Source organism: Silene latifolia, chromosome 3 (genome assembly GCF_048544455.1).
Source record: "Silene latifolia isolate original U9 population chromosome 3, ASM4854445v1, whole genome shotgun sequence".
Classification (NCBI taxonomy): domain Eukaryota; kingdom Viridiplantae; phylum Streptophyta; class Magnoliopsida; order Caryophyllales; family Caryophyllaceae; genus Silene; species Silene latifolia.
Genome location: NC_133528.1, coordinates 5,806,529 through 5,834,516, shown reverse-complemented (window position 1 = coordinate 5,834,516; position 27,988 = coordinate 5,806,529). Strand labels below are relative to the sequence as shown.

The 27,988-nt window shown below is 40.0% G+C and overlaps 1 protein-coding gene across 1 annotated transcript; it reads left to right on the top strand.

Moving 5' to 3' along the window:
- The first annotated feature begins 2,308 nt into the window (after positions 1-2,308).
- On the top strand, positions 2,309-4,548 carry LOC141645853 (cytochrome P450 736A117-like). Its single transcript, XM_074454036.1, has 2 exons — positions 2,309-3,235; positions 3,801-4,548. Exons 1-2 carry the CDS (start codon positions 2,315-2,317, stop codon positions 4,398-4,400), a joined length of 1,521 nt encoding a protein of 506 aa, XP_074310137.1. The 5' UTR covers positions 2,309-2,314; the 3' UTR covers positions 4,401-4,548.
- The last annotated feature ends 23,440 nt before the right edge of the window (positions 4,549-27,988 follow it).

The window sequence follows — 27,988 nt, the reverse complement described above, 5'->3', positions numbered from 1 at the left end:
AAATGATCATAATTGGTGTAAAATAGGTAAAGATACAATGTTGCCAAAATAAGAAATTGTGACCAAATATTAATGCCGCAATTATGCACAAAGGAAGAGCATTGTTGCACAAATTAAATGATCATAATTGGTTTAAAATAGGTAGGATACAATGTTGCCAAAATGAGAAATTGTGACCAAATAAAAAGATTTGCACAAAATAAAAGAAAAATTGACCACTATCACATGTCACACACTCACACGTCCAACTTGGTGCCAAGGTTGACTTTTGAAAATCAGCAACTCTCCTATAGGACCGTCCTATAGCATAGGACTGGCCCAATAAGAAAATAGCCCACACTTAATAGTTAATTATATTTACATTTTAATTTTATTTTGATAACTCAATATCTTAGGATGAACTCGGACATATTTAAAAGTGCAAGTTATCAAAATATAATATTAGGTTATTAAAATAAAATATTTTTATACAAATATATTAATTATTTTAGTTGGACCTTTTGTAAATAGGCTAGTCTTATTCATAAAATGGTCCTATAAAATAATTTGTGTTTGAAAATTGATCAATGATATAAAATCGGCCCATTTATGAAATTAGACTAAATATCGCCTAAGAACGAAATTAATAAAATAATTAGGTTAGATCTCGTGCATTAAATGTAGATTTTATGCAGTTATTTTTATTTCTACTAAATTACATACTTCATCCTATTTACTATTTTCTTCCCTATTTCCTTAAACGGATTATTCAGGATTTCTTCTCCTTTCCTATTTTGGAAACTGTTAATATTATTTTATTCATCCCTCTCTCCTATCACCAAACCCCACCCAACTCTTTTACTCATATTTTATTACTATGTTTTGGCCTACAATTCCTTATTTAACTCTTAATTATTCATCCTCTCTCACTCCTATCACCAAACCCCACCTAACCCTTTTACTCCTATTTTATTTATTTCCTTAAATATTGTGCCCACCAACAACGAAAAGGCTGCAACTGTGGAAATTGAAATAGAATCCTTTTCAATTTTGTACATTTTGGGAGTCAATTTAAATTTGAAATTTGAACTTTCAAAATTTATTATGAGATTTTTTAACAAATTTGGTAAATATTATAATTTTTACTTTCTTATTATTTCCTTCTTTTTTTTTTATTTTCTTTATCTCATGTTCATTAATAACAGTAGAACAAAAATTGTACTTCATAATATCGTTCATGTCAAGCCTGAATTCCGTCCACTTTGCCGTCAAATACTTACCAACGTCGGTGATTATCACGCCGGCGAACCCTCTGGCCACCATTGTCATGTTTCATCAAAAGGTTTGTTTCGTACAACCACTGCCGTGAAGATCTCCGTGCTTGCCGTGACACCTGCCGTGATCAACATCTCCGGCGCCGGCTACCTATGACGCCGAAGACCCTAGCCTGGACACGATGATCACGTCTCCCTCCGGTCAGCCGCCAAGAACTCTGCCAAATCGGCAGTTTTGCCACCACGAAACAGCCTCCAAGAACCCAACCCCTAATTAAAATCTAAAGAAATTTAAACGAGTAATCTGATCGATAATCAGATTAAATATGAAGAAATTGAAATAAAACATTGAGTTTAAGAAATCCAACAATTTAATTGAGTTGAGAAAGTTGCGTGTTATTGAGTAATTAGGTTTACAAATTTAAGAAATCGAAATCGAAATTGAACGGAGATGGGGTTGTGTCCGAGAAAAGTTTATGACGTCTTTTACTTTTATCATTTTTCAATAGAAAAAATGTACTTTTTCAAATTAAATTATTTTTAATATTAATAATATTATTATATTCATTATTTTAATAATTATTTTATTATTTAATGATATAAAAGTTATGTAAAATTGAATTTTAAATTAATTTTTTATTAAAAATATTAAAATAATATTTATTATTTGAAATATAATATAAAAATTTTACTCCCTCCACACACTCATTTTCACCCCATTTTGAAAATGAGTGTGTGGAGGGAGTAATATATTTTAAAAATATTCTTAATTTCTCTTTGATCCAACGTGTCGGAAGGGTTTCAATCCTAAAATAACGGATCATTTTGGGTCATGGTCAAGATTTACGGGTCTTTGACCCTAAAAATGGCCCGGGTGTGTCGGGTTTGCAAGTTGGGTCATATTTTGACAGGTCTAAGGTTTAGTGTTAACCCGACGCAAACCCATCATATAACCAATTCAAGTAATAAACCGACCAAAACCAACCCGACTAAGTATGCTTCTATAAGTAGTAGTAGTGCAATTGTGGAAGTGATTATTACTTTAAAAGCAAATTAGAAAAATGGATAACGTGACCAAAGTAATACAAAGTTTAGGGAAACTCCCTTTTCTTCATCTACCTCTCATCATTTCACTCCTAACCTTCATAATCATATTCTACAAATGCCTATACAACACCACGACCAAAATCAAAAACCCAAAATTGCCCTCGCCGCCAAGGTTACCTATCATAGGCAACCTTCACCAACTCGGCAGACTTCCACATCGCTCCTTACAATCCTTATCTGATAAATACGGAGACCTTATGTTGCTCCACCTTGGGACGAAGCCAACTCTAGTCGTGTCGTCTGCTAATGGAGCAGAGGAAATCACGAAAACCCATGACATCGTCTTTGCGAACCGACCATACTCTAAGATCGCGTCCTTAATCTTGTATGATGGTAAGGACATAGCTTTTGGCAAGTATGGAGAACATTGGAGGAAGCTTAAGAGTATTTGTGTATTGAATATGCTAAGTAACAAGAAAGTTCGTTCCTTTCGAAAAATCAGGGAAGAAGAAGTTAGGCTCGTGGTTGAAAGCCTAAAGATATCGACACCCAATTCGCCACTAAATTTGTCCAATACTTTCATGAAACTAATAAGTGATATGGTTTTCAGGGCATCGTTTGGAAAAAATTGTGGTGAAGAATATATTGGACCGCTTTTAAAAGAATTTAGCGAGGCACTCGGGTCATTTATTTTTGGAGATTACATACCTTTGTTGGGTTGGATTGATGAATTTAGTGGTGTGTTATCTAAGGGAAGGAAAGTTGCTAGATCGTTAGATTCGTTGATCCAGAAGAGAGTCGAGGAGCATATAAACGGGTTTGATGATGATGGTCGTAACCAAGAAGATAAAATTCAGTACCTTGTAGACGTTCTGCTTGAAAGTCAGAGGAACGATTCATCCATAGATATGGACACTGTCAAAGCACTTCTTATGGTAAATACCTACTCGTACTGATACTTATTCTCTTCGTCTCAATCATTTATTTTTTATTATTTGTGCGGGGTATTTTAATCAAATACAAACAAATGATTGGGACGGAGATAGTATATCTTTCACCTCGATCCACATTTTTTTAATGAAGTTTTCACTTTAGTTAGCCAATTTAGGTCACAAATACTACTGTACAACCTGTTGTACAAGAGCATTGTACAACCATCACAAATCTAACCGAGCTTATTGTATATTTTTCGAGCTCTTATAACTTTTGATTTATATTTAACTTTTTTGATGTCAAAATTAAAATCAGGTTAAATATATTATTCTTGAATTTCATTATAATTTTTAAAACCAATATTTTTATAATGGAGATCCGATTCTTTGAAATAAAGCTCGTAATGAATAGTTCTAAGCTCAAATAATTCATTATAAAGCTCATATTCTTTATTATACAACCAATACAGCTGGTTGTATTGTCTACTTATTGAATTTACGTCGGGTTTACAATATTTTACGAGTTCTTTTTTAAGTTTTGAGTTTCGAGTTGATATGGCCTGTGCAGGATATGATTGCCGCAGGAATAGAGTCAACTGAGACACTACTAGAATGGACAATCTCGGAACTGCTTATACACCCTCTAGTCATGAAAAAGCTGCAAGAAGAAGTTAGGGGGTTTCTCAGGGAAAAAACCCTCATCAACGAGGATGACTTAAATGACATGACGTACTTAAAAGCCGTGATCAAAGAGGTACTAAGGCTACATCCTCCTGTTCCCTTTCTATTATTTAGAGAAGCTTCACAAAATGCAATAGTCAAGAACTATGATATTGCTTCTGGAACACAAGTTATCATCAACGCGTGGGCAATACAACGACACCCGGCTTATTGGGAAGAACCAGAGGAGTTCAGACCAGAGAGATTTCTCAACTATTCGGGGTATGACTTTGAATTCATTCCGTTTGGTGCTGGAAGACGAGGCTGCCCTGGGATTGCTTTCGCTAATGTTGAAGCTGAACTCGCGTTAGCGAATCTTGTAGGTCACTTCAATTGGAAGTTGCCTGATGAGGTGAATGTTGATTCTTTCATGGCTGAATGTTTTGGCACCTCATTGCGTAGGCGAGATCCTCTCATGGCCATTCCAACTCCATACTCGAATTATTAGCTGATCCAAGCAAAAACATTCTAAGCTTTGATTATTCTGAAAATTCACCAATATACTGTTTACCAAATACCCCTATCTGTAATAAAGTTTGTCCTTATGTTTTTAAATTCTATGATAGGATTAACATGGACATTGATCATTCACTAGCTGATAATAATAACCTATCCGTGTGTTTATTTGTTCCAATATTCGATTTGAGTTTGGATCGCTGACACGAAATAGATTCTTCATTTTTTTATTAGGAAATGGAAATGTCCTAATTTATTCTGAGTTTGCACCTTTTCTATTTCCTAAATGAAATAGAGGGTCCATTTTCCTCACACAAGCTAATATGACATTACATTTCTTTTTTCGTTGCCTTTTTCCTTCATTTTTCAATATAAAACTTGAATCGTTAGATCGCCGTTGAAAGTCGTGAGCGTTAATAGAAAATGGAGTCTTCATTTTTTTAAGAAATGAAGATGATCCTAATTTATTTCATCTCACTACTGAAATTTCACATGCATTATTATTTATTAATAATTATAGTTGACCAATTCCAAAATTTTAAAGCAAATAATAAGGCTAACTACAAATATATAGAAAGAAGCAGTTTGTCTTGCTTTTGAGCTGTGACGGTCACAAGCTTGTGACCTCTCATAACTCTCTCCCACTTGCCCTCCCATTTACTCCTTTCACTTGATCTTTTGTCTCACCTCACAAGCCTGTGACGGATTTTATCCGTCATAAATGAGAATTTGTGAAAAAAAGAAAGAAAAGAGATTAAGGTCCAACTTACTTATCTGCTCAAAATGTGTTAGATTTTGAGTATGCAGGAATAAGGATTGACAATAATGAAAACCGAACCGAATCGCTATGCTTTCCTAATAGAACAATTCGACCCTTACTTTAGTGCCTGGGTTGTATCGAACTTTCTATTGAGATAAGACGGTTGCCCTCTCGTATTCGGCACGAATACGAGAGATATAATTAAGAAGTATTTTGTTGTAGAATGTTATATGTTCCTTGATGCAGTAGAAGATTTCGTTTCACTGTCCCTTTTCCTTCTCATCCCTTTGTCTATTTATAATAACAAAGGAGGGTATAAGGAGATGTATTTCTGAAGAGTCACAACTCTTCAGAAATTCCGGTTTCAATTAATTAAAACCCGAGTAATTTAATTACTATCAACCTCCGTCATAGTTATTCGAACCGAATAACTATACCGTAATTCCGTAAATAATTATGCGAGTGTACACTCCGTACTTCCCGAACTCACATTATATTATTTAGAAATTACCCATCTACGAACCAATCTTAATTACGCTAAATGAACCGGTAATTACTCTTAAATCACCAACATTCCTCCCCCATTTAAGCGTAATTCAAGAATTTAAATAACCTAACAAACATACCAATTTATGCATAAATGAAAATGTCACGAAGATTGAATTTTCACATAGTGAAATTACACATTCCAAATATTCGAGTATCGGGGTGTGACTAAGCATTGAACCCTTTCTACCCATTTTGAATACTTGAAGATAACTCACACATAAATTAATTTACTTCTAAAAATTACATAAACCGACACTTAATTACAAGCCTAGTGTCCCATATCTATTCATGAACATTTCAGGAGTCAAACCCATACTCCTTTGAAGCGGTTGTACTTCATGTTCATATAGGTTGATTCTTTTCATCGTGTCCTTGCAAACACACTTTTTCAAAAGATCAACCTTACAACATGCAAGTCTAAGCACACACCTCGGGATATAAATTATTGTGTGCTTCAATCTCTTAACAATAGGCCTTCCACATTGAATTCAGCCTCTAACGTTGTATTAGAGGGGAATTGGGTATCCTATCGCCAAGGATCTTATACGAGTTTTAGACCCATCCCGTCAACCGACTTAATAACCAAGTCCATAATTGACCCTTCATGCAAAGTGATCAACTAAAACTGAGATCTCACAAAAGACAACCAAGATTATCCCCATTTATGATAGTCCATAAACTGTGTTATAGCAAACACCCTGGTGCACCGTTATTTACTATCAAAAACATAGATGAAATTGGTCTAATACTTTTAAGTAATACCGTAGATTAATTAATTTCCTTAGCTACTTAGCCTTAACCGGTTATGCTAACACTACGCATACCAACTCCAATGTAAAATACACTACCACTAGTAGAAAATCACCTTCTACATTTGGTACTTCAATTTGTAAAATACTTCCCTCTAAAACCGAAGGAGAAATGACATAGGACAAACCATAATTCATGGTTTACTTATACATTGTCACACTTGCTTAATCCCTTGCCAAAGATGAGTACTAGCTATACTAGTATACTTACACAACTTGTCAAACCGCAATAACTAAGCCCTTGTGAAGATCCGAGTCATGACTCCATTTTCACTATTGGATAAAACCGTCATTCTCGACTCTTGGGAGTATTAATCGGAGAATAATAATCATACTCTCACCCTTGATCCTAATACCAAGGATCATACCACCTCCCCCATGTCCTTCATAGAAGAACACGATAATAGAACCACCTTTTACAAGGTAAATCATCTTTGGTTTATTGCCAAATATCAACTTGTCAATAATCTTACAACAAATGACTACTCCTTTACCGGACTCGTCAAATAACTATACATTCAATGCTATTGATGTACTTCTAACATGGTTAAACCATCATGATTCTATAATCTCACCATGGTTATCGCAAACCATCATTCCCGAGATTATATGGTAAAAACAATTACATAAACAAACTTTGAATACTTACATAAAACATTACATGTTAAACAATCATTACAAAACAATTAGCACACTAACAACAATATTAAATAACCGATCAAATATCCATTGATTAAAACATCATAATACCCATCTCATTAAACTTGTTCCAAATAAATACCAAGGACTAACAACAATGAGACGAAAATTAACATAAAATATGTCCCTTTTCATGGGTAAGTCTCCAACAACTTCCTTAAATAAACCAAGGGTGGCTGAAGTAACCATTAACCGGAACTATCCACCACCCAACAACATATACACTTTGCTATTGAGCCATACAAGCAAGCAACCGTGTGGTACCGCTCAACCCGCATTACCATGTATAATATCAAGGAGGATTTCACTAGAGATATTCACACCCACCTTTTACATTCAATAGTACACCGCTATTGTTATAGTATACGTACAATTCATACAATAAATAATAATATATCCATTGTTGTAACTTAATTAATATGAATTGTTACTACCAAAGAGAATCCCTCTTAACCATACTATAAATATATCTTACTCGTACATGTATAAATAAGACATGCAACAGCCTTAAACGCCCTTCTTGTAAAAGGCATCAATTATAACGGTATGATTGATTACCACATAATCAAAAACAATGATTGAAACATGCTGTGCAATTTTTTTCTGCAGTACATAAAATTAGCATTTGACAACTACCATATACCATGGCGACTAATTCATGATATCATAACATACATAATAATGCCATAATAAAAACATGTCTGAACTTGAAAATAAGCATCTAAACAAATCATTATTCATTCTAATTTACCATAATAAACATTATACGACACATGAATTACACTTTGACGACTATCCTACCAACATGAATCATCGTCATTCATCATATTTCATTGTAAAAGGCATTGTTCCACAACTTCTTCCATATGACATATAGTCAATACATACAATCACTTAATAAAGTACCACTATTATGATTTATATACTTATCAAAAATGTTAAAAGTCCCAAGATATCCAATACATTATATCTTAATTACATGGTTAAAGACGACATATATCCTTGTTGTATCCTCTTAAAATATCATGATCACACAAGCATGCTACATGTGGATCAAAGATGGAACAAAGATAAACTGATCATTATTCATCCAAAGAGGCATTCAAAAGTAATTTTTATTCAAATGAATCAACCATCATAATTCATAAAAGAACATCAAATCAACGGACACCATTGCATGAAATTCATAACCCCAATAACCATGATGTAAACACACTCTAATCATGTATCAAATTCAAATTAATAGTCTATGCACTTAATGCTCATTATAACAGCACATTAAGAATCAATTACAAGTATCAAGACTTGCAAGCAATATCACGCACGGAGTAAATGATAATTACGGACTCTTGATAAAGTATCATATGAATCAAAACAAGAGTATAGTTTACTTATCCTGTGAAGTTTCCAGAATTATATTGCCAGTAGTTATAAAACTGATCAATAACATGATCAACGTCCCAAATATAATCCAGAATAAGGTGTACGTCCCCTTTAGCATGTCAAAATTCTCGAAACGAATTCACAACCTTTAATACTCCACGGAGATGTAGATGTCTCCTGCAATATTAACCATTGCACCAATAGACTTTGACATTGTCCAGTAGTATTCATCATCACAAAACGAAAATACTCTTAAGAATCCTTCATTGTTATTCCTTGACATTCGTCATCTTGACAAATTTCAAAATTGTTCTATTAGATTGTTAGATTTTGAGTATGCAGGAATAAGGATTGACAATAATGAAAACCGCACCGAATCGCTATGCTTTCCTAATAGAACAATTCGACCCTTACTTTAGTGCCTGGGTTGTATCGAACTTTCTATTGAGATAAGACGGTTGCCCTCTGTATTCGGCACGAAATACAGAGATATAATTAAGAAGTATTTTGTTGTAGAATGTTATATGTTCCTTGATGCAGTAGAAGATTTCGTTTCACTGTCCCTTTTCCTTCTCATCCCTTTGTCTATTTATAATAACAAAGGAGGGTATAGGGAGATGTATTTCTGAAGAGTCACAACTCTTCAGAAATTCCGGTTTCAATTAATTAAAACCCGAGTAATTTAATTACTATCAACCTCCGTCATAGTTATTCGAACTGAATAACTATACCGTAATTCCGTAAATAATTATGCGAGTGTACACTCCGTACTTCCCGAACTCACATTATATTATTTAGAAATTACCCATCTACGAACCAATCTTAATTACGCTAAATGAACCGGTAATTACTCTTAAATCACCAACAAAATGTGGGATCTCTCCGAACACAGAGTATTCAGTTAAAAATTATGGCAAACGAGCGAGTTCAATAATTCAACTTGTGATGCATCCAAAAAGTATTAGGTAAAGACTCCTTTGTCTAAATTACTAAGAGCATCTCCAATGGTTTAACTTAGGGACTTACTTGTAATTTCATAAAATTGCAAGCTAGTAGCTCAACCATTGGAGTTGGCCATGTAGACTAGCTTTGCTCAAAGAATTTTAAGCTAGTAGCTTCATGGAGCTACTTGTTTAAATGGACCCATAAGTGTAATGTAACTAATAGGAAAATAGTGATCCTATTAATAAAATTTTAATTTTTTTTTGGAAATTTGAAATTTGAATAAATAAATAGAGGAGTATATTAAGTGGGTCCAATTAAGCTAATAATAAGTTGGCTAAACCATTGAAGTAAATTCTAGCTTAAAATGGTTGTAGCTTAAGAAAATGATGTGGCAAAGGTAAGCTAGTGACAACTAGCTTACCATTGTAGATGCTCTAAGCGCACTAAACGAGTTAGTTGTCACTATTGTTGCAAATATTGTTGTAATTAGGGTTGTGTTAAGGATTTCAAAGGCCTTAAATGAAATTTAATTCGAAGGCTTAATTACTCTAATTAATAGTCCTTGTTTTTCTATTATTTGTGGATACAAAGTCAGTTATTAAGGTTTTAAAATCGAATAGTCTAACATTTTAGTCTCTACCATTAATGTGATTAGTCCATTTCACACAGGGGCGGACCCAGGAATTTGGGACAAGGGGGCACAAATTTTTCTCAAATGAATCGTCTTTCATTTTATAAGGCACTTTTTTTTATATTATAATTTTTTTATAAAGTAATAAAAAAAATAAAGAATTCATGAGTTAGTACATCAAATTTTTATTTTCTTACAAAACGTAATTCATAGCTTAGAAGAAAACCTCTTTTAAGATATATTAAATTTTAATTCCATATTGAACAAAATTATACATCAAAAACGCTCTTGGCAGTAGTCGAACCCAGAACTCCAGACATCAACTCTATGTGTTATACCAACTATGCCATAGAATCTTTATGACTATATTATACACCTAAACATAAGTATTCTAAATTTCATGGTGGGCACCTGCCCACCCGGCCCCTAGATCCGCCCTTGATTTCACAATTCCCTCATTTATACAGATGTCAAGTAGTATAATTGGTAACGTCATAGAAGGTGATTAATGTTCATGACCTGCGTTCAAACCTTGTCAACATCAAAATCAGTGCAAGCTAACTGATCAGAATACACATGACTTTGTTAGGTAGCACATAGACTCTTATTAACCAGTCGTCCCGTGTCTAACTTTCTTCGTTTATTTGGGCACGTGTCCATGGTAAATGGGCACGTCTCGGACATGTGTTCATGGTATTTAGACACATTTTAGACACACTTTCAAACAGAATCAAGTTGAATTTAAGGTGAATAGGGTGCGTTGTTTTATGTTGGGGAAATGAGTTGAATTGGGGTGAATGATGTCCTTAAGACGAGCCGACGAGGAATAAGATGTCGAAAGAGATTGGTTGTTAGAAGATGAGTTTGGTTGGAAATGAGAATGATTTATAGTCAAGTTTTACCTTCACTTATTTAAATTTGATATCAAATACATTTACAAAAAAAAATAATAATACGTTTATAACTATAAAACTAGCTCTATTGTCCGTGAAATTCACGGAGCGTTGTTGTTGGATGGTTTTGTTTATATTTTTAAGCTAGGGTTAGATTGCGACATTTTTTTAACTGCGTGCGTTCAATTTTTGCTATATTGTACAGTGAGTACCGAAAAGGAAAGATACAATTTGAAATGGACGGAAATTATTAATTAAGATTAACTCGCATAAATTTGTGAAAAATTGATATTGGAGCAATACATGAACATGGGAAATATTTCTATAATGCGCATTTATTCTATTAATTATATTTCCATTTGATCTTCAATGGTTGTCATCGTTACGTGTTAAGTTGTTGTCTCCGATGCTTTTGGCCACTTTCCATTTGTGTTGAACCATGCAATATCGTTGTTTTATCTTGGTATTTTACTTCTGCAAATTGTATTGTACATCTTGTTGTACTGAATTTGCAGTAACAAAGAAAGATAAAGAAAGAACCGATTCGCAGTGACGAGGTATGAAGGCCTCTGCCTTGAAAACTATTTCAGCACGACCGTGGTGGCGATCAGCAAGCACCGGTAGTTCCCCAAGGTTTGACACTGCAACACCCAGATTTACCCACTCAAGACTGGAAGCTTTGGAACGAATATAAGAGCAGTACCCAGAAACGTTTTAGTGTAGAGGAAACATAGAGAGAATGTGTGAATGTGTGTTTTCGAGTGTAGAACTGATGCTCTATTTATAGCAAATAAGGGCTGTTAGAGGAGCCAAAAAACGTGGCCCTAAAACGCAGCCACTAACCCGAGTAAATGGGAGCAAGACTCTCTCCCACTAACAGTCATTGACTGACTGTTACACACACATACATTGCATTTGGACAGTCCATGTACACACAAGAGCAAAAAGGTAAAAGGGGGCCTTTGGCCCGCACGCAGGTGCTCTACCCAAACCCAAACCCGAGCCTGAGCCCACGCTCGAGCCGGGCCGGGCCGGTGCGCACGCGCGTGTGTGTTTGGACCCAAACCCACAAGTCCAAGTCTCTCAACAAAAGCCCCTTTGGTCCACTCAGTTAACCAACCAAGTGGAGGGACTAATATAAAGTAGTGATTAAATGTGTTTCCCACCGATGTGGGACAAATACAAAAATCCCTTTGCTTTATATTGCCTTTTCTAAGGCATTATTTCCAACAATCCCCCACTTATGGTGAAGAAAAGAACTAAAGAATTTCTGGGTAAAGGAAGGATGGGATACTTAGGTATCAATATCTTTCGATTTGAATTGACACTTTAGTGAAATGAGGAAACAACTTACTTACAGCGAGAGAATATCTTGCGATTTGAATTCCTAGCTGAGCTTCGGTCGATACCCCCCCACAACACATATCATTCCTTCAGATCTTGCTCGTTCCGCGATTTCAAAGTGCAACACGCTCTCTAGAGCCTTGCGTTTACCTTGGTATTAATAGGTGTATTCACAAGACTTCTCATAATCTTATGATTATTACACCTACGTAGGTGGCTCAAGTGCTTCTCAATAGCACTTCTTACACAAGCCATTAAGGACATAAGTCCAACCTGGTGTATATATAATTCATCAAGTGCGTCTCAAAAGCACCACCGTTTAAGGCTATGAATCATACAACGCCATAGGAATGGAAGCTTATGACCTAGTCACTCTTGACTTAAGGACTTAAGCCCCATTCCCCTCGACGTTTCAACGACTAGTCTCCTAGTCAACCATTTAGTAAAGGGGTCAGCCAAATTGCTTTCGGGCTTCACATAGTCCAAAACGATTACTCCATTATCAAGGAGTTGTCTAACTGCAGCGTGCCTGATTCGAATGTGTCGTTTCTTCGCATTATAGACACTATTCTTAGCAGCACCAATAGCTGCTTGTGAGTCACAATGTAAGGAGACCGGTGTTTGCCGACCTCCCCACACTGGTACATCTGCTAATAGATTTTTCAACCAATCAGCCTCTTGTCCTGCCAACTCAAGAGCTATGAACTCCGACTCCATGGTAGAGCGTGCAATACAAGTCTGTTTAGTAGACTTCCACGATATATCACCTCCACCCATGGTGAAGACATAACCACTAGTAGAACAGATCTCATCGTTACCTGAAACCCAATTTGCATCACAATATCCTTCTAACACAGCAGGAAATCTACTATAATGGAAACAAAGGTCAACTGTTCCTTTTAGGTATTTTAGTAAATGACGAAGAGCATTCCAATGTTCACTACTAGGGTTATGTGTATAACGACTCAGTCTACTAACTGCATATGCAATATCGGGTCGAGTACAGTTCATAAGAAACATCACACTACCTAGGATTTTAGCATACTCTTCTTGGGATACACTCTTACCCAAGCACTACTACAAATCCAGGCAACTACAACGCCCCTTTAACAACGCTTATCCACGAAAATCACCATAAGACGTTGTAGAATGGATGGCGCGAATTTTATTAAAATTAATTGCAACGGTTATGGTTCCATAACCGTTGTTATAGGTTTTAACAACGGGTCAAACATGCACAACCGTTGTTAATAATTTGGCGCAAAATTGGCGCAAAGTTAGTGAAAAGTAATTACAACGGTTATTTATAAACCCGTTGTTAATACTTTTTAACAACGGTTTACTGTGGACCCGTTGTTAATATATTCTATAATGACAACGGGTTTTTGTTTAACAACCATTGTCAATACTTTCCATACTATAAACCACACAAACACAGATCAGCTACAGCCACAAAACACAAACATACACAAACACAAACACAAACACAAACACAAACACAAACACAAACACAAACACAAACACAAACACAAACACAAACACACTTTCTCATCGTCTCTTTCTCTCTTCCTCATCGTCGCTTTATCATCTCGCCGTCACTGTTGGTTTCATCGTCTCTTACTTTTTCTAATTATCAGGTAAATATGCATTATTTAATTTAGGTTTTGTCATCTCAGTTATGATTTTCTTTCTCTAATTATTTCATTTGCATGCGTTTTTATCGATCATTATGTTCTTTCTCTAAGTATTATTCGCTTAATTAGTTTTGTCACTGTTGTTTTTCTGCGTTTATTAGCTTGTAAAACAAATTAAATAAAATAAAACAAAGAAGAAGCAAGATGATAGAGAGGAATGCATGATAAACTTAATTAATATATATATATATATATATATATATATATATATATATATATATATATATATATATATACATAAATACATAAATTAAAAAACGAATTACATTGATAAAAATGCAATTCTTAGATATGCATAGAGAGTCTCATTCTCTTCTATGATATCCATCCTCTCCTCCTTAGCTATTTGGAGGTTTCGTTCAGCAGTTGCTATATCGTCATATTGCTGCAACAACTGCTGCTCTGTCAAGCCATTTTTTTTGGCGTCCTTGAGTGCGGTCTGAGCGTCTTCAAGGTAGCTCCTGTACCTGTCCTCGATGTCCAGCAACCGGCGGATGAAACTCCTGTTGTGCTCGGTCATAGTAACAGTCTTACGGATGGTATCATTCATTGTTGATGAAATTTGGAGTTTGTTTGAAAGATTTAGGGTTTGGAGTTTGTTTTAGCAGTTAGGGTTTGGAGATATATAGTGAGATAATGGAATGGTGGTTTAGATAATGCATGTATTTATACTAAGTAATGTGTCTTTTGAGTTGTTTTTTAATTAATATATGTTTAGGAAGTTGTGTCATCATATCTCTGCTTCAAATCTTATAACCCTTCTCATTCCATATATTGTCCATTCATATGCAGGGATTGGCAGTAATAATGCATGCATCAGAATTATAACGGCCGCCGTAATAATGCATGCATTTAGTAATATTTAATTTAATTTTTTTTTTTAAAATAAACAACAACGGTTATTTAAAAAAAACCCGTTGTCTTTAGTTATAACAATGGTTTTTTTATACTGTAACCGTTGTTATAACTTTCCCACCAAAATTTAGTCATCCTTTCCAAAATGGTTTTTTCAACTTTAAACCGTTGTTAATAGTTTTCACAACGGGTTTCTTAGAAAAACCAACCGTTGTTAAAACCTACTACAACGGACGCTTTAACAAGGTCCGCTTTTTTATATAACAACGGTTTTTAACCGTTGTTATAGCCTGTATCTGTAGTAGTGAAGTTTTTACATAAATGTATGCTGGTATCGTAGGGTGTCTTAGCAGGCACATCATCAAAGCAGTTAAACTTTTTCAACACTTTTTCCACATAATGAGATTGACTTTAAGAAATTCCTTTAGAGTTCGAATAATCTTGACTCCTAGGATTACATCAGCTTCTCCTAAGTCCTTCATCTCAAATTGTGATGACAAAAATTCTTTGGTTTTAATTATTACCTCCAAATTATTACTAAGTATTAACATGTCATCAACATAAAGGCATATAAGCACACAATCAGATTCTATTACTTTTGAATAAACACATGAATCGGAATTGTTTACCATATAGCCATTACTTACCAAAGTGTTGTTAAATTTCTCATACCACTGTTTAGATGCTTGTTTTAGACCATATAGTGATTTATTCAGTTTACACACCTTATTCTCTTGACCCTTTACCACAAACCCTTCAGGTTGCGACATATAAATCTCTTCCCTTAGCTCACCATTCAAAAAGGCAGTTTTGACATCCATCTGATGTATAAAACGGTTATGAATAGCAGCTAAGGCGACAAGAGTTCTAATAGTCGAAATTTTGGTCACAGGTGAATAAGTATCAAAATAATCAATATCTTTCTTTTGTGTGAAACCTCTAACCACAAGTCTAGCTTTGAACCTTTCTATTGTACCGTCAAGTCTCATTTTCTTTTTAAAGATCCATTTACTCGTAATGGGTTTACTACCTTTAGGTAAATCAGTCAACTCCCAAGTCTGATTAGATACAATAGAATCAAGTTCACTTTTAATAGCATCTTTCCAAAAGTTAGCATCAATGGATTTCATTGCCTCACTATACGTTTTTGGGTCATCTTCTATTAAAAAAGCTGAAACAAATTCATCTCTAGCACAAACAGTGTATCCATGTTCAGACAGCAAAGTTGAAACAAAATCAGCTCCAAAGTTCTTTAGACATCTAGGTCTCTTAGTCCTTCTAGGTTCAACAACATGATCAATAGAAGTGCTACTACTAGCATGTAAAGAGATATCAATAGATGTAACAGGTAAACTAGGACGTGAATCAACATTTTTCTGTAATGGAAAAACATGCTCAAAAAACACAGCGTCTCTAGCCTCAGATATAGAACGATCACTCAAAGACATGAATCTATAAGCAGAACTATTTTGAGCATAACCTATAAAAACACAATCATAGGTCTTTGGTCCAACGGTAGGTCTTCTAAAGTCAGGTAAACCCACTTTAGCCAAATACCCCCATACCCTAAGGTAACTCAGGTTAGGAGGATAGCCCTTCCAAATATCGTAGGGTGTCTTGTCAATTTTTTTATGTGGTACACGATTAAGAATGTGACAAGCAGAAAGTATAGCTTCCCCCCACATGTCGTCAGACAGGCCATAACTCAAAAGCATAGCATTCATCATCTCTTTTAAGGTTTTATTTTTACGTTTAGTTACACCGTTAGACTGAGGTAAGTAGGGTGGACTAGTCTCATGTATTAAACCGTTAGCTGCACAAAAGTCGGCTAGATAACTAGACTTATACTCACCACCTCTGTCAGACCTTCCCCTTTTAATTTTTCTGTCGAGTTGATTTTCGACTTCATTTTTAAAGTTTATAAACGATTGTTCTACTTCATCTTTAGTCTTAAGCAGATAAATACGAGTGTACCTTGAACAGTCGTCTATAAAGGTGACATAATAATTCTTTCCACCTCTGCTTGCCACATTTTTGAAGTCAGCTAGGTCGGTGTGAATTAACTCAAGAAGACTCGTATTCCTAGTTGTGATAGGTTTACTAGGTTTCTTTGTGAATTTCGCCTTAACACACAACTAGCACATTTAGAGAATTCTTGACTCGATAAAATTGGAATTAAACTCATAGTTCTAAGTTTTTTAATATAGTCAACATTCACATGACCTAATCTACCATGCCAAACATCAATAGACTTAGCGATATAAGTAGAAGTAGATGCAATATTATTAAAATCTGAATCAGTGTTTAATACAAAAAGACTCCCAGAAAGATAACCCCTACCCACAAATTCTCCATTACGCGACATTACACCCTTGTCAGCCTCAAAAACAAGTTTCAAACTGGCTTTGTTCAATAAGGCACCAGACACGAGGTTTCGACGTAATGAGGGTACAAATAAAACATTAGTGAGAGCAAGTGTTTTCCCCGAGGTGAGTTTGAGAAAGATCTTGCCTTTGCCTGTGATCATTGCAGATGAAGAATTACCCATGTCGACACATTCCCCATCAGCTACTTCATCGAACTAAGCAAATAACCCCTTCTCAGCACAGAGATGTCTGGAAGCGCCAGTATCCAAGACCCATTCAGCAACATTACCCACCAGATTAGCTTTCACAACCACAGAAGCAATGACATCATCAGTCACAGCAACATTGGCTTCAGCAGTTTTCTTTTCGATGCACTTTGGTATGCTTTGTGACCAGTTTTCCCACAGACATAGCAAATAATGGGACCCTTTGGTTTCTGAATCTTAGCAACAGGTTTGGTATGCTTCCCTGGACCATTCTTCTTAGCAGGACCCTGGTTCTTATCCTGACCAACCTTGGCCTTACCCTTACCCTTGGACTTCTCAGTATAAGACGGACCACCAGACGCAACCAGATTAGCATTAACAGCAGCAACAGAAGCATTCACAGATTGACTAACAGGTTTATCTTTAAGGCGATTTGCCTTTTCGGTCCTCATGTGTCCTACTAGTTCTTGGAGAGACAAGTCCTTTTTCTTATGCTTAAGGTGGTTCCTATAGTCAGACTAGGAGGGAGGGAACTTTTCTAACAGAACATTAGCCACGAAAATGTCATCTAATTTCATACCCTGATTAACAACATCAGCACATAAGTTCTCATAGACATGAACTTGTTCCATGATGGGTTTCCTGTCAGCCATCTGAAATTCCAGCCACTTACCCACAACATATTTCTTTTTCCCCGCATCATCAGCCCTATACTTGACCTCTAAGGACTCCCATATCAGTTTGGAAGACTTATGAACCATAAATAGGTCAAAAAGGGTGTCAGTCATTTTAATACTACGGTTTTATGAGTCTTTGGGGACTCTATCGAGTGGGGCTTACTCTGTCGAGTAAGTATGTTTGGTATACGAAGCAGTAGTCGGCCTGTAGGGTACTCGATCGAGTAGCCTTGGCACTCGATCGAGTACGTAACTTACTCGATCGAGTAAGTCGGGTTACGGGTGTTATTTGACGGGTTTTGTTAATAACGCGGATTAATATATAATAAGTTTCGTCATCATCTTTAAACACTTTTACAAAATCTAATTCACTGTTAAGAGAGATTTCAAGTTACGTTGCATTGTTCTTCCGCATTATTAGCAAATCCCGGAGCTAGAGGTGTCGGTTTCCTTTGTTCTTTATACCGTTGAGATCCTTGCGTCAAGGGTAAGTTCTACGTATCATTTTTATAGCAATTGGTTAATGTTGGTTAAACTCTAATTTGGGGAATTGGGGGTTTTATGGGTTGTATTGTTGTAGTAGTAATTGTATGAATCTATGTATATGAGGAGGGTTCGTAGAAGAGAGGTTTTGAGACAGCTGCTAGATCGTCTGATTCTGTGATTGCTTTCCAGGTAGGGTTCCCTACTCAGTATTAATTACATGATGTGTTTGGTGGTTTCATTGCGATTATTGTTAAAGTATATTGTTGGTGGTTGTGACGGTTGTTGGTTATATTCTTGGTTGTATTATTGATTAATATCGTTGATTGTTGTTGTATCTGTCTATGGTCTTTGGGGTGCGTCCCTGGTTGAGTGGAGTCACTTGCGGGAGTGGCTTCACGCCCTTGATTTGCCTTCTGTGGAACCCGCCACAGAAGGGATGTGCACATTAATGAACATGGGTTTATCGCTCGATGGAGATGAGCGAGGCTTAGGTGGGAACGGCTGCGGTCCCCCACTGGCGGTGTGGAGTATCTGTTGCGATGGATACTCTGGCAGGACTACACATTTTAGTGTGTAGTCAGTTGTGTGGAGATTGATTATAGAGACTGGGGTTGGATGTGTCGATTGAGCTGTTTGGCATTTGTTTTACTGTGATTTGTATTGTGTAATTAGTACTGACCCCGTTTAATTGTTTTAAAAACTGTGGTGATCCATTCGGGGATGGTGAGCAGTTATTGAGTAGGTTTGAAATGATGCATATGGGCTAGTATGGATGAGTCATCACTTGCAGTTAGAAGAGTCTTCCGCTGTGTCAGACGATGTCCTTTAGTTTTTCAGTTTTGTTAGCAGACAGTTTTGGTTTGGTTGTATTTCATTTAACAGTTTTGGTTTGAGACATGTAATCACTTAAACTATATTTACTTTTAAAGTACGTTTCTTTATTATCTTATGATTATCATTGCCTCGGGTAACCGATATGGTGACGTTCCTATACCTGAGTGGTCCTGGTAAGGCACTTAGAGTATGGGGGTGTCACAAAGTGGTATCAGAGCGACGATTCTGAAACCTGTAACCAATGAATCTAATGAACATAGGGAGTCGATTAAAATGAACCCGGGGTAAAAGTTGTAGGAGCTAATGCAAAGCCTTGGGAGACGTCCTAAAGTCGCAAACTCGCCCTTCAATTTTGAACCGGCCACATGGGGTACGTGTCGGGATCGTATGTGTTGTCTCCTTGCTTGAGTGTCTATATAGTAACATGTGATGTGAATCGGTGGATGTGTGAATGGGTAGAATAAGAGGTATGGAATGAAAGTTGATAGATATGTAATTTGTATGTTGGATGAATGAAGCATGTTGATTGTCTTACAATGTGGCATGTTAGAAATACGGAGGTGAAGTTGTTTTGTTGAGTATATATGCATGTATAGTTGTTGCTGTTATGTTGAAAGTATAGAAGTTATATTTAATGTTGGGAAAGTAAGATGAACATGCGGGTAGTGTTTACGAATCAGCATGGCTCGATCGAGTGGGTCTGACTCGATCGAGTGGGTAGTTTACGTTTTTTGGGCAGAAGCGAGATTTTGGGCACTCGATCGAGTAAGTAGGGGCACTTGATCGAGTGGGGTCAGCTCGATTGAGTGGGTTAGAGGCTTGATCGAGTATGTGTTAGAAAAGTTTCTGGTCAGATTCTGGAGTCGAGGCACTCGATCGAGTAAGAGGGGTGACTCGATCGAGTGGCCTCAACTCGATCGAGTGGGTTGAGGGGCTCGATCGAGTGGGTTTTATACAGATCGTACGCATGTTTTGGGTTATAGTATGAGTGTTTATGTCTACTTTTTTCTATATAGTTACAAGATGCCGTCAAAGAAAACCGCCTTGTATGCTAGAGCTTAGAGTATGACGGTTGACGACATAGTAAAGATGTTGGAGCACCAAGATGCTCTTACGGAAGCTTTGAAGAGAGTGGGAAATGATAAGGAGGTTGATCACTCCAAGATCAGTATCCACATATCTAGGTTCAGTCCGAAAGAGTATAAGGGAACCGGGGCGCCAATTCTTCTGGATAATTGGCACAGAGAGATGGAGAATATCCTGGAGTTGGTGCACAGCCCGGATGAGTTGAAAGTGGAACAAGCTGCGTTCTACTTGAGGGAAGCGGCGGGTGAGTGGTGGGATAAGGTCAAGGTGAGTGCTAGGGAGATGTATATGAAGCAGGGACTACATGTAATACCTTGGGATGAGTTCAGGAGAGCCATGAGACGTGAGTTTGTGCTAGAACATGTGAGGAGTAAGCTGAGGGAGGAGTTTGATGAGTTTAAGATGACATCTGATATGACGGTGGCTGAGTACTACCGTAAGTTTAATGAGAAGTCCAGATACGTTGAGGATATGGGGCTGAGTGAGAAGAATCTAGCTTTGAGGTTTGAGAAGGGGTTGACCCCCAAGATTATGGAAAAGCTACCGGTGGGAATCCTTACAGATGTTAAGGAAGTCTATGAGAGAGCTGTGAGGGCTGAGAGGTTGGTGGAGATGACCAGGGAGAGGGGTGCTGAGAAGAGGAAGGCTGAGAGCGAGGGTGGTGGTCAATCCAACTATAAGAAGGGTAACCACACTAAGGCGAGAGCATATTCATCTAGTTCAAGGTTTAGTGCTGGGGCTTCATATGGGCGTGGCCGTGGGAGTGGTAGCAGTAGCTGGGGAATGACCTGTTTTAACTGTGGCGATGTAGGCTACAAGAGACATGAGTGCACCAGTGCGGTGTGTGGGGGTTTCCAGAGACTGTCACACGGGAGCTTTTCACAGGGTCCTGCATAGAGTTATGCGAGTAACAGACCGGCTGGGTTATGGAACAACAAGGGAGGTCAGAACAACGGTGGGGGCAACCGCAATGGCGGTAATTCTTATCAGAAACTAGCTACGAACACCAACAACAACTAGGGGTCAGGTGCTAAACTGGCTACCTCAGCTAGTACTGTCCAGGGAGGTGGGCAGAAGAACAGTTGCAAGCTGTTTATGATAGAAAAGAAAGCAGCTGAGGATGACGCTCATGTTATCACTGGTACATTTCTTGTTAATGGTGTTTATACCTTTGTTTTGTTTGATTCGGGAGCGTCACAGTCGTTTGTATCTTCGAGTCATGTTAAACAGTTGGGTTTGAGTGAGTATGAGTCTATAAGAGAGGAAGTTTTTATACCTTCGAGTAAGTCAGTATCTTGTGGGAGGTTGTATAGAGGTGTATCCATGATAGTTGGGCAAGTTAATCTACCTGTAGACTGGCTAAAGTTTCCTTTAGATGGTTTTGAGATGATAGTCGGGATGGATTGGTTGGGAAAGTATAAAGCTAAGATAGATTGTCATCAAAAGAAAGTTTATCTGGAGGTCCTAAGGGGATTAGTGTGTCTTATTGTGAGTTTGTTGTCAAACCCAAAGTTAAGTTGATTGCAGCAGTGACCTTGAAGTCTTATCTGAGGAAGGGGTGCCCGTTGATCTTGTGCCATGTGAGGGATCACAGAGTGGAGAGTCCGACAGTTGAACAGATACCAGTTGTGGGGGGAGTTTCCAGATGTCTTTCCAGAGGAGATTCCAGAGTTGCCACCAAAGAGGGAGATAGATTTCAGTGTTGAGCTGAAACCGAGGACGGGGCCAATCTCTAAAGCACCGTACCGGATGGGTCCTAAGGAGTTGGAGGAGCTAAGGAAGCAGTTGGATGATCTGATTGAAAGGGAATACATTAGACCTAGTGTATCATCGTGGGGAGCACCAGTTTTGTTTGTGAAAAAGAAAGATGGGAGCTTGAGGTTGTGCATAGATTACAGGGAGTTGAACAGAGTGACAGTGAAGAACAAGTATCCTTTGCCAAAGATAGATGATTTGTTTGATCAGTTGAGTGGTACAGTAGTCTTTTCTAAGATTGATTTGAGGTCGGGTTACCATCAGGTGAAGATTAGAGAGGAGGACATACCAAAGACAGCTTTCACGTCGAGGTATGGTCATTATGAGTATGTGGTGATGCCGTTTGGGTTATCTAATGCACCAGCTGTGTTTATGGATGTGATGAACCGAGTCTTCAGTCAGTTCTTGGACAAGTTTGTGGTGGTTTTCATAGATGACATCTTAGTCTTTTCTAAGACTAAGGAGGAGCACGAGGAGCATCTGAGGATTGTGTTACAGACCCTGAGGGAGCATGAGTTGTATGCAAAGTTGTCTAAGTGTGAGTTCTGGTTGGAGGAAGTTGCTTTTCTGGGGCATGTGATTTCAAAGAAAAGGGTAGCTGTGAATCCCGCAAAGATTGAAGCAGTTACCAAGTGTGAAGCACCAAAGAATGTAGCTGAGATCATGAGTTTCTTAGGTTTAGCAGGATATTATCGACGGTTCGTTAAAGATTTATCCAAGATTGCTAGTGTTCCGGGTGTGATTTCCAGAGCAGTTATTAGTTACCACCCGTGGCTTGTAGAATAATGTCTTGAGTTGAACCCTTCTTGCTTCTATCGTCTCTCTCGGCCTCTCCTGCAACAATGAACGAACTGAGGGCTTGGCTGTGTGCCAAGCGTACTCACTCCGACGCTCAAGTCAGTAAACTTAAAGGGTTAAGCTGTATTACTTGGCTAGATACGTATTGTAGAGAGATAAGGGAGATATTACCAGATGAATAGTGTATTTAGGTTTTAGTTGTGGGATCCTTTCCTCAATGAAGGTTGAGGAGTATTTATAGGCTTTCACCTTTTGTCACGTAGTGGCCAAGTGGCCAAGTGGCTAGCAGGTGGAAAGACTGATCTACCCCTCGGCCGAGGGACCTATGGCAGGCCGGCGGGCCATGTTGACTCACCGCCGAGGGGCCTTGGATATGAGTACGCGGGTATGTGTCCCGGCTGGCAGGTTGTCACGCCGAGACCCAGGCTAACAGGCCGATGGGCTGCATCGGCCAGGCTGTATAAGTCGTTGACTTGCTGTGGATATCTTTGACCTTGCTCAAAGTGTTGACTTGGTCAGCGGTGCAGAATATGCCCCATCAATTTGCCCCCAGCGTAGTCTATGCCGTGGTATGGGCTCCGATGTACGTTGAGCATATATTCTGCATAAGTATTTTCAGAAATTTTTCTGTATCGGCCTCTTCTTATGCATCGGCGCGGCTCTTGTTAGGCCGTACCGTATACCATATCCCCCCTCCACATGGGTGCGTAAAGGGCATCCGATGTGGAAAAGAACATGACGCTGGCCGAGACCAATGCTGAGAGTGCCGGTTGATTTTGATTGCCCCCGGCCGGTGCTTCCTGGCTTGGTTGATCAGGTGGCCGGCGGTGACCAGATACCTAGGAATTTGTTTGAGGAAGATGAATAGTCGAAGAGATGTGAATGGGCGTGTTGAAGACGCTTGGTCACTGTTGCATTGATTGACGTTTAACTGTTGCGACGATTGACATTCCGTGGTTGCATGCTCGACACGTGTCTCTCCGCGATTGGTTTGTCGCTCCATGGGCTGTGCTCTGATTGGTCCTTCTTTATGGGCTTTTTTCCTATAAATAGGGCAGTTTTTCCGTGATTTTGGTCACTAATTTCATTTTCTCAAATTTTCCTAAAATCTTCATCTTTCTTAAACTTTCAAGGGCTTCCTTTTCTTCCAATCTTCAGAGTCTTTGATCCGGCGAGCACTTTTTCTCTTTAAGGTAAACAAACGAATTTTTCTTTTATCTTGCTAGTAATTTGCTGTGAACATGTCTGCTGCTGATGCTGGGACTAGCACTTCTGCGCCGGGGGGTTCCCCGTCGCGTCTTGACGAGGAGGAGATATTAGAGGCCATCCCGCTAAGGTTTGGGGGCCCTAGGTCTCCTTCTCCCGTAGTTGGCCTGTCCATCCCGGAGGAAGGGGAGGATGAGGATGCTAATGACGATGGTGAGAGGGCTCCTGTTGATGGTGAGAGGGCGGCCATCCCGGATCATGGTGAGGCCTGCAGGACTGGCCTCGACCGTGCCTGGACAAATAAATTCGCAAGCAGTTCCGGAGGGACCCTTTTCGGAGATCATTTCTCCTTCGGTGAGGGGTATAGAATTGTTATCCCCGAGGAGGGTCAGGTGGTCTGTTGCCCTCCCCCGGGCCATATCGGCGTGTACCTCAGGCAGTTGGAGTATGGGCTCCGGTTTCCTTTGAACGAGCACGTCGTGGCCATCATCAAAGCCATGAATCTTGCCGTGGCCCAACTGCATCCGTTGGCCATGAGGACGATAATCGGCTTTGTGTGGCTCTGTCTCTTTAAAGGGGAGGTCCCTACTGTTAACTTATTCCTCCGACTCCATAGTCTTCGGCCGTCATTCGCCCGAAAGGTGGGGTGGTACAGCGTGCAGACGGAGCCGGGGTATGTCTCCGTAAACAAGCTTACCTCCTGCAAAGACTGGCAGGGGCGGTGGGTGTACGTCCAAGTGCCGGAGGACTACCCATTGCCTCGGTCTTTTCAGAGCCCCGTTCACTTACGGTGTGAGACCCGGGAAGAGTATGAGAAATACGTCTCCCGGGGTAGCAAGGTTAAGATGGACGCTTCTTTTGTCCCCCTTACGGCGGATGAGAAGCGGGCAGTGCAGCTATTTGATGCTTTGAGGAGGGATGGCTGCCCCCGACTCAGATTATTCTTCAGGACGAGATGCTCTGCCGCGTCGGCCTCATACCGGCCCTCAGCCGTGGTGAGTAGGGTCGGTGTGAGGCCCACCTTTACTTGTTATGTTCCTGTTTGGAGCTTTCTTACTTCTTTCATGTAACTCTTGTTTGGCTTCTTGCAGATCGGTTTGGTCGGGATCTCGTCGAGAAGGACTTGGAGAGGTCGGGGCTTGATAAGGACGGAAGGTTCTCACCCGTCGTCCCTACGGCCAAGCACGTGATCGCCGACTGTCCCCTAACGAAGTCATGGAAAGACAGACGAAGGCGCTGGATCAGGAGACGGCTCAGGCACGGGTTCTCGGCAACGTGCCGAGAAGATCAAAGAAGGCGGCGTCCAAGTTGGCGGCTGCATCAATGGCAACTCCTCTCCGACCCGGTGGTCGAAAAGGATCGTGTGGAGGTGATCAACATTTCGAGGGGAGGTGACCGTTGCTAAGGTCGCTTCTCCGAAGAAGAGGAAAGACCCACCGTCTGCTTTCCACCGTTGCCGCGGAGGAGCACCTTCCACCACCCTCCAACTAAGAGGGTTCGAACTGGTACGGATTTAACTTGTGGTTCGGATTTAGCCGGCTCGTTGGGCATTCCCGATGACAGCTTTCGACGTGTCGATGCAAGGTGACATGGATGCTCTCTGTAATTTTTTTGCGCCCATCGCCGGCCGCCCGTTCTCACCGAACGGCAAGTAGGGAAGCGACTGAAGGCGATTGAGAAGGCGGGTGACCGAGACGTCGTCGTGGACTCCTCACCCCAGAAGGTTACTCCCGCCGAGCTCGTGGCGGAGGGCGAGAGAATATATAAGAGGCTGGGGAGATGGAGTCGTCTAGCCGCCTCCCTCATCATGGAGCAGGAAAAGGCCACGGCCCAATCTGGGCCGCTGATTGCAAGGCTCAAGCTTGATCTCTCTGCCGCGAGGGGGGAAGCCGGGAAGGCTAAGCTGGATCTTCTTGCTGCCAAGGGGCGTGCAGAGGAAGCTGAGAAGCTGCTGAGGGCCGAGAGGGCCAAAGTTGAGGAGGCTGATGGCGCCACGGCCAAGATGATGGAGGAGCGAGATAGGTATAAAGGTGCCTACGACGCCGTGGTTGCCAAGAGGGACGAGTGGGAGGATCGGTTCCAGAAGCAGGCGGAGGTGCTCAGGGACACGCAGGCTATCCTTGCTCAAAAAGAGAAGGATATTGAGATGCTTCAGGATGATCTCCTCCCTAAAATGTGCGTCCAGTTTCGGGACCAGGCCGAGAAGGCGACCAGGGAGGCGATAAGAAGGCTCGTCCCCGAGGGCTCTTTCCCGTGGGATAAATTTGATACACTTTTGGACGAAATGGCTGATGCTGAGGAGGCAGCGGCTACTGAGAAAGCTGAGGCAGCGGAGGCGGCTCAGGTGGCTGATGCGAAAGTGAAGGAGGGTGAGAGGCTGAAGTTGCTTGAAGATGGTCGGCCTTCCACAAAGCCGGCCACCGATGACGCTGTCGCTACAGAAGGAGGGGAGCATCAGGCATAGGGAGACGGGCGGTCGTCACCGGACTCACCCGGCGTCTCGGATAGCTTTAGCTGTTCGGGGGCCAATTATTGAGCCTTCTCTCCCTGCCATCCTTTTGGCGCTTCCAATTCCAAGTCTGTACCCTTTTGTAATTCTGTTTCCTTGCTTTTTGTAAAGCTCTGGTAGGTAGAGTTTAGGCAATCCTTATGGGGACGGCCGTCGTTTGTACTCTCCTTGCAATCGTTTTTAATAAAGTTTTATCTATTTGGTCCTCGGCTTGGCCGGGACTCTGATCACGATCCTTTACTTGTCTTCTTGTATCATCAACTAAGTGTCTTCGTTTTTACATTCGTAACTGTGTAGGCATATTGACCGCTAGATTGGCGTCTCAATTGCACTGAGCATACGTCTCTTTTTAGCGTATCGGCCGACGTGTTCCCCGTCGCTCTCGGTTTTGGCCGAGGTAATCGGGGTTGCGGCTTCGATAGCGTTCGTAACTGTGTAGGCATATTGACCGCTAGATTGGCGTCTCAATTGCGCTGAGTATACGTCTCTTTTTAGCGTATCGGCCGACGTGTTCCCCGTCGCTCTCGGTTTTAGCCGAGGTAATCGGGGTTGCGGCTTCGATAGCGTTCGTAACTGTGTAGGCATATTGACCGCTAGATTGGCGTCTCAATTGCGCTGAGTATACGTCTCTTTTTAGCGTATCGGCCGACGTGTTCCCCGTCGCTCTCGGTTTTGGCCGAGGTAATCGGGGTTGCGGCCGATAGCGTTAAAGAATCGTGTAGGCATATTGACCGCTAGATTGGCGTCTCAATAGCGCCCGAGTATACGTCTCTTTTTAGCGTATCGGCCGACGTGTCCCCCGTCGCTCTCGGTTTTGGCCGAGGTAATCGGGGTTGCGGCCGATAGCGTTAAATAGAATCGTGTAGGCATATTGACCGCTAGATTGGCGTCTCAATTGCACTGAGTATACGTTTCTTTTTAGCGTATCGGCCGACGTGTTCCCCGTCGCTCTCGGTTTTGGCCGAGGTAATCGGGGTTGCGGCTTCGATAGCGATTCTTCCCTTCGAGTCTCCGTCTAATGGCAAATCGTGGAGGGGACAGACACTTTGATGGAGAACTTGGGGGATTCATTTGCTTGTCATGATCGTGCGTTGG

Excerpts from the sequence above, each read along its gene's own strand:
- LOC141645853 (XM_074454036.1), top strand. The coding sequence starts at position 2,315 with ATGGATAACGTGACCAAAGTAATACAAAGTTTAGGGAAACTCCCTTTT. Across the intron at positions 3,236-3,800 it reads CTGTCAAAGCACTTCTTATG|GATATGATTGCCGCAGGAAT; the intron begins GTAAATACCTAC and ends TGGCCTGTGCAG.